The 7560-nt window shown below is 37.2% G+C and overlaps 1 protein-coding gene across 1 annotated transcript; it reads left to right on the forward strand.

Annotated features, from left to right (window-relative positions):
- Positions 1–203: 203 nt before the first annotated feature.
- LOC121297505 (hepatitis A virus cellular receptor 1 homolog) lies at positions 204–4205 on the forward strand. Its single transcript, XM_041223854.1, has 4 exons — positions 204–255; positions 868–1011; positions 2125–2215; positions 3696–4205. The coding sequence occupies exons 1-4, from the start codon at positions 204–206 to the stop codon at positions 3748–3750; spliced, it is 342 nt and encodes a 113-aa protein (XP_041079788.1). The 3' UTR covers positions 3751–4205.
- Positions 4206–7560: the final 3355 nt, after the last annotated feature.

Here is a 7560-nt window from a genome sequence, read left to right on the forward strand (position 1 = left end):
ACAATGGCTGTTTTGTAGTCACACTGGGAAAGGTTAATGTGACGTGTTAATGGGTCTCTGTGAGTCACTGCAGGAGATGTCACAGTGGAAGACCAGCAACACGCGTACCATTGAAGTTGCCCATCAGCACACAGCATAACACATAGAAACTCTTGTATTCTAAGTCACTGAATTTGTTGTCGCCAGACACCACTTACTTGAAAATGGCCCTGAGCAGTGCTGTATGGGTGAACTGGATTCCTGTCTTTATCACAGGTAAGATGCATCATACACATGTATTTACTAGTATATTTATTAGTGTTTTTATTTATTTTATAAATAATAAAGAGTACACTTTGCTTACAGTATATCAGAAGTGGAATGGAATTAATCACAGGCACCAAACAGAAGGTTTATACAGAAGAACATGAATGTCTTTGAAATGTTGTTTTTTCTTTCTTAAATAACCAGTTTTGATCTGCCTTTAACCAATTATATTTGTTATAAAGAATTTAATATTTATTTAGAAATTACATTTTTTTTTTCTGATGTGTTAGAGATAGAACTTTTACTGCAATTTAATGAGGCAAGCCTAGTAGAATAATTATGTACAGGTGCAGGAATAGTTCAGTTTATATATAATGCAGAAATGTTAACATGAAAATGTGCTTGATTTAATGTGTATGAATGTGTATAATGCTATACAGTATGTGTGTGCCAGTATTCTAATGACCACGCTTGTCTTGTGCAGCTTGCGTGGCCCTGTGAGAAGGAATGGATTAAGCGCTGTGTGCTGGGGAAGGGGCTGTGGCACCGTGTGGTGCAGTGATGAAATCATTCAAACTGACGGGAACCGCGTCACCTCTAAGCTGACAGAGTGGTACTGATTAAACGGGAATATACTGGATGGTAACGTGGCTCTGACTATACTGAACACAGTGAAAGCAGACAGTGGATCATGCTGCTGCAGAGTGGACATTGCTGGATGCTTTAATGATGGAAAGGTATCTTTAACTTTAAAAGCTATAAAAGGTAGGTTTTATATTATATATTCAATGTAATTCAGTGTATCCAAATTAATTTCACTTATAATTTATTATTACAGGTGGATCGTTCTTCTAGCTCACATAGGTTTACCTGAGCTTTTACATCAATTATTTACAGAGATATATATACATATATATGAAACGATGGACATTGATGGACATTGACAAAATGTTTTTGGTTTCTTTTTAATCACTCGATAATTCATCCTTGGCCATGACAAGCTTGAGTGACTATAACTGAAGCATATGCACGTAATCACTTAATTAGTGAGACAGTTGGTTGGACACTGGATATGGAGTGATCTCAGCTATTGAATTGCAAGCTTGAATAAAAGCAATAAAGAAAATCACAGAAAAAAATATATATATGCCACGTCTGTCAAGAGAGGAGCGCCTTCATGCAATTGGCATGTTGGAGGCTAGACTAGGGCAGCGGACTGTGGCTCGCCGTCTTGGGTGCTCACAGCCAGCAAACCTGGTGAGACCAGACACACTCTGTCAATGACGAGCCACGAACTGGGAGACCAAGAGTCACAACACCTGCCCAAGATCAACAAATCATTTTGCAGCATCTTCTTGATGTCAATTGTTAATCAGCACAATAAAAAATCACTGCACCTGCTCTAAAACAGAGTTTGTCATTCCCTAAATGCAAAAATGAAGTTTAAAGGGCATTGCAAATTAGATTTGTATTATATTTTATTACCCTCTTCTTTTGCATGCACACAAGAGCTACACAATTTTCTCAGTCTCAGTAGTTTATGTATCATAAATCATGAAAGGAGGAAACACCTCCCCAGAATGAGGTCCAGTTGAGCTGGAATGACTCCGGTAAAAATAAATTGTCTTAAACTAGTTTTAGTTCTAGGTGAATACACATTATTACAATGTCCAGCTTGCTTGTTAACTCGAGTAGTGCTTTTGGCACCATAACCAAGTGATTACTGGGGATATTAATATGAAGGTCACCTGTTGAAACATGGAACAAAGTAAAACGAAGAACAAAGAATGCGTGCTTGGGGACTCTGGGTTAGCTAGTGACCAGGTGGTACAGATCGCTCCTATTAACAAAGTGCATTTTGTCATTGTCTCCATTTAGCTCCTGCATTGACGACCACACTGCCAAACCCACTTTCCCCAACAGCAGGAGCTGAGAATCACAACAGATCAGAGCCACATCCCCCCCACAAGTGCGTGAGCATTCCCAAAGTGCTCTTCACTACAGAATGTGGTTTGCTCAACCTGACTGAGCAATTCTATATTCTCCATGTTGAACAATGTGAAAAGCTATACTCCCATGATTGGGTTTCCTGTAGCTGAACCAAAAGACGAAGGACTCTGCAGCTCAAAATAAGGATTTTGCACTCTAGTCAACAAATCACAAACCTAATCTCTTCCAAAGAAATGAAACTTCCAAAGGCACTGCACCCATGTTACTTTGCCACTTACAGTACCATCACCATTATCATACAAACTCAGCCGCTTTTATTACAGCTCTGCTAATGTTTTAGTTAATCAGGCAACAAATTCAGACAATGTTTACATTTACATGGCAGTTAGTACAGAGTACTTATAGGTAAGGCTACATTTCATTTCAATGCCTTTGCGCTACAAGTGTTACAAAATACAAGAATGCTTCTACACAAGCATAACAGTTAATGTGGAACTGAATGTGTAAAAACAGAGTCTGTCCCTAAAACAGTTACCGATTAGTAATTTAATTAGCTAAATACTACAGAGAGTTAGCTGTGAATCAGGTAACAAACATGTCCTAAAACAGATTAAATACACATAGCTTATAGCTGATTTTTCAACACAATGAGCAGTTTGATTCTGTCTCAGCCAGCCACCTCTTTTCTTAACTTTATAATTTGACCACCTTTATGTTCTGCTTCATTAAATATTCAGTTTCACTCTTGCTCTGATGTGCGATGATTAATTTGTGGTTTCTGCCTGTTTGAATTACACTGGTTAAGATTAGTCACAGCCGACCCCCTATTGAGGCAGCCTAGCTTATGTGACTAAGTGGTTTGGGTTACTTCGGTAGTGAGCTATTGTTAAGATGTGAGCTGATGTAAGGCGTGGAGGGTACCAGCAAGTCCCCACTTTAAGAAGCCCTTTAATTGCAGCAATTCTTAGAACTAGGCAGGAAGAAAGGGCAACCACTGGCCTCTTAATTTCCGCAAGAACATATGTGACTGGAGTCAATTATATTTCAAACCTTGAAGGTCTGGTTGCTTGGTTTTCTGATTGGAACTTATTAGCTATTTATGTATTTTCGTAATAGCTTTTTTTATTATTCTTTTATTATTATTATTATTATTATGCCAGACTGCACAGTCATTCAAAAGGACAGAACTGCCACACAATAATTACAGCATTTAACCTTTAATCACAAAATACACCTTGCAGTGTAACCTTGTATTGTATACAGTTCCTACATGGCAGTATGATGGCATGTACTTATTCTGAGTTACATGTATGTTGTATTTCGTTTAAAACTACCCCTGTAGTCATGCTCAGCCTTAACTGGCATTGGGAGTGCCCACTCCTAATTGCAGACCACAAAACTCTACAGCAACATCAAAATATTACAAGGTCTTAACCTTGTACCCATAAAAAAGATAATACCTTGAGGATGTTTAAACCACTACACAACTTTCTTTCCAGGCAGTTGGAGTGGAGGAAAGTCATCCTGTTTGTCAGCAACACCAAAGTGGAATAATAGTTTTCTGCAAACAGATGGCATCGTGAGTACTGGAATCAGAAGAGTACCAGTTAACATAATGAAGAAAAAATGGTCCTTAATGTAAATTTATGAGAATAAGAGAATATGGGTTTTTGCACTTTCTTGAAGTGAATGCCATGAATTGGACTGTGTACATAAATAACAGAGAACATGGAAACTAACCTGGTCCATATACCTTTTTTTTAAGGAAGAACATGCTTTAAAAAGTGATTCATTCAGCGTTCCTGTTGCGGCTCTATGTGTATCAGCAATCGTCCTGCTCTTAATAATTGCTCTAGCAATTCTTCTTGTTTTAAACGGAAGTAATACTGCTCTATCAGCATTACTAAATGGAGCCCAGTATTCCAGAGGCATTGGCTTGGTGGTCCAGTGGTTAAAGTAAAAGGCTTGTAACCAGGAGGTCCCTTGTTCAAATCCCAGCTCAGCTCAAATCCCTCACTCACTGTGTGACCCTGAGCAAGTCACTTAACCTCCTTGGCTCCGTCTGTGGGGTGAGATGTTGTTGTAAGTGACTCTGCAGCTGATGCATAGTGTCTTAGTGCTTCGTTAGTGTAGCTTTGTACTCAATATGTACAGCACTCCAAGGTGTGTCTCACAGGGAAAGCACTGTATAAGTCTTGTAGTACAAGGCCTACATTAACACTGGAACCCAAGCACATCGTTTATCAAATGCAGACTGACAGACAAGTGGAAGAAAATATTTACAGTTTGGATTAGCTGGCTGTCTATGACAGCACCCCACCTTCCACTAACATGTCTCCAGTTCACTACATTCATCTGATTGAATCAGAACAAATTAGCTACCTATGTGAACATCCTAACTGCACTCACATCAGCATTCTGACTGACCACATGCTGGTATTTATTATTATTATTATTATTATTATTATTATTATTATTATTTTTATTATTATGTTGATTACAGATTACAGACAAGTTACAAAATCCAAACTCACACACAGCAGGCTAGTCCATATTACGGCTAGCTTAATATTATATAGCTTATTATGTATATAAAAGTAAAGAAGACAAATTAAAACACAGTTAGAAAATGATCTACAATTATGGAACAATACAGCAGGGCAGCCTTAACAGACAGCAATTTACAGAAAACACATAAAGTTACTATTAAAACTACAGTCTGTTAGTTTGTTCACAATGTATATACAATTTATTGAGATTACTCAGTGCTGTGCCTGGGGCAGCCTTTTCCTGGTACAAAACAGGTCAGGCCCTTACAATAAAGAAGAATTGCTAGCGCTGTGAAACTAGAGCGCATGCAGAGGGCATGTTCTGAGACAAGGCTGTCAGGCTCCTGGAGGGCCACAGTGTCTTTTGTTCTACCCAAATTACATGCATTAAAAAATATCAAATATGTAAAAATGAGCAAAAAATGTGATCAATTATGTTAACTGACAGCTTAATTTGGAATGAAAACCAGAAGATCCTGCGGACCTCGGACTGGACTTTGACCATGTTAGCTCCATGTTTGCTCCCGACCTTTTTGTGTACTGCAGATCCACATGACCATCAAATCTTAGTTTTATGTCTAACCAAGATTTTGCTATTAAAAATATTGTTGTAGTAAACAAACGCACGGATGTCTGTTTTTTATTTGCAATTCTGGGAGCTAAAACCAGGTCAACTCAAACACCCTCCTTATTACAGTCAGTCACTGATACACTTCCTGCATGCCCACCTGCCAGCATTGGAAAATTTAAAAAGTGTAGTTCCACATATTTTATTTGTATTACTAAAGACCACTTTTCATTCATTTTTTCCTTTGGTAAGCAGGTTCTGATAAGAGGAAGGTGAAAATGTTTGAACCTGTATGAAATGTTTGGCCACGCGTATTGTAGAATGACCTAGTTTCCACTGATTGTGCAGATACAAATCAGACCCTAAGCAAGGTATCATTTTATATGAATAAAATAAAGTGCATAGAAGGCTAAATTATGAAATTTTACAAACAGACTTTTAGCCATTACAATTGTATTAATACATTTAACGTGGTTATGAGGCTGTGAAACTAACGTAATCCAGAATTAAATCACAGCAGTTAAGCTCAGTGATTTGTATTTGATGTTGTAAGGTAAATGCAAGCCAATAAAAATGACAAGTAAAGCAAAGGTTAACTACTAAGATGCAGTGTGAAGGTGACAGTTAAACCCCACTTGAATGTCTGAGTGTAGGAGCTTGAACAGTGACTGTTATAAATACAATATTGCCACCTCGTGGTCAATAACCATACCTGTTCAAATGATATAAGAACACGTTTTTTAAATTTTTAATCCAGTAAAAAGAAAGATTTTTTTTTTACAGAAAGAAACCAGTCCAGACACCCTTATCAAAGTATCCTACCAACCGGACAACTGATGTCATGTGATTGAGAAATGTCTACAGTAAAACTGACAGGAGGGAGATGAAAGTACCATTAATGTCATATATATATATATATATATATATATATATATATATATATATATATATATATATATATATATATATATATGTGTATATATGTGTGTGTGTGTGTGTGTGTGTGTGTGTGTGTGTGTGTGTGTGTCTGTGTGTGTCTGTGTGTGTGTGTGTCCACTGGGTGGCAACAGTTTCACAAAATGTTATGGATAAAGGACAGAATTATATATAAAACTAGGAGAAATATGATAATAGTTTTTTTTTTTTTTTTTTTTTATCATATGTGTGCTCACATTCAGAGCCTGTGTTCTCTAATCTAGCACGTCGGTGTGGTTGACGTGTCTTGTGTTGTTACAGGTCAGTCCATGTTGCTGGTTAAGATCAATCACTCAGATCGACCCCAGTGGTTATTTCATTGCACAGGTTTAGGAGGGATTTGACAAGGTAATTGCAATGTACTGCTCGCCTGTGAGGAGGTTCGCAATGTTTAGAGTGACAGTTTTCGGCCTGAGCGACTGAAAGTATTTTTATAACATTCACACTTCTTGGTTCTACTGTGTTTCTAACTCAGTCATTAGAGCAAAGCCAATGGGCTGAGTAAATGGTTACGCAGTTTTCGGCCTGAGCGACTGAAAGTATTTTTATAACATTCACACTTCTTGGTTCTACTGTGTTTCTAACTCAGTCATTAGAGCAAAGCCAATGGGCTGAGTAAATGGTTACGCTCGGCTTAGCACCCTCTACTGGTGGATTCTAGAAAATATTGTGTTGTGCTTGTACCACATACTGACATTCAAAATTGATTATATTTATATATCAACTTATATATCAACATTTGAGGAGTAAAACAATTCTGATAAGAATGTATTTTTCACTGTGATGTCTCTTACAGTACTAGACTTTTATTTATAACTGTATTTGTCATTGTTTTCTGTTAGGCCAGCGTATGACAAAGCCTCAAGAAACTGGAATGATCAATGTTAGACTCTTTATTATTACCTCACATAATAACAATACACTGGACTTTCTCATAAGCCTGTCTCTCTAAGGCCTTATTTTAACACCAGGGTGGTCACATCCAAAACATTAATACAATAAGCATTAGATTCCGTTTTACTTTGAGAAAAAAAAAACAACAAAACATTTCTGTGGTAATTAATAAGTAAAGCACAGCCTCTTGCAGTGATTCTTTCCCCCTCTTTAACGATTGTGTATACAATAAATGCTGTTGTGTCAGAACATAATCTGTTTACTTTGCCTCATTAATATTATTTTAAGATTACATGGGATTATATACTATATTGATATGATTCTGTTATCTCAAAATTAACCCAGAAAAATACACCTGTTTTCTTTTCATGATTGCTG

The sequence above is a fragment of the Polyodon spathula genome, chromosome 22, assembly GCF_017654505.1.
Source record: "Polyodon spathula isolate WHYD16114869_AA chromosome 22, ASM1765450v1, whole genome shotgun sequence".
Classification (NCBI taxonomy): domain Eukaryota; kingdom Metazoa; phylum Chordata; class Actinopteri; order Acipenseriformes; family Polyodontidae; genus Polyodon; species Polyodon spathula.

Excerpts from the sequence above, each read along its gene's own strand:
- LOC121297505 (XM_041223854.1), top strand. The coding sequence starts at position 204 with ATGGCCCTGAGCAGTGCTGTATGGGTGAACTGGATTCCTGTCTTTATC. Across the intron at positions 256-867 it reads GATTCCTGTCTTTATCACAG|TAAACGGGAATATACTGGAT; the intron begins GTAAGATGCATC and ends AGTGGTACTGAT. Across the intron at positions 1,012-2,124 it reads AACTTTAAAAGCTATAAAAG|CTCCTGCATTGACGACCACA; the intron begins GTAGGTTTTATA and ends GTCTCCATTTAG.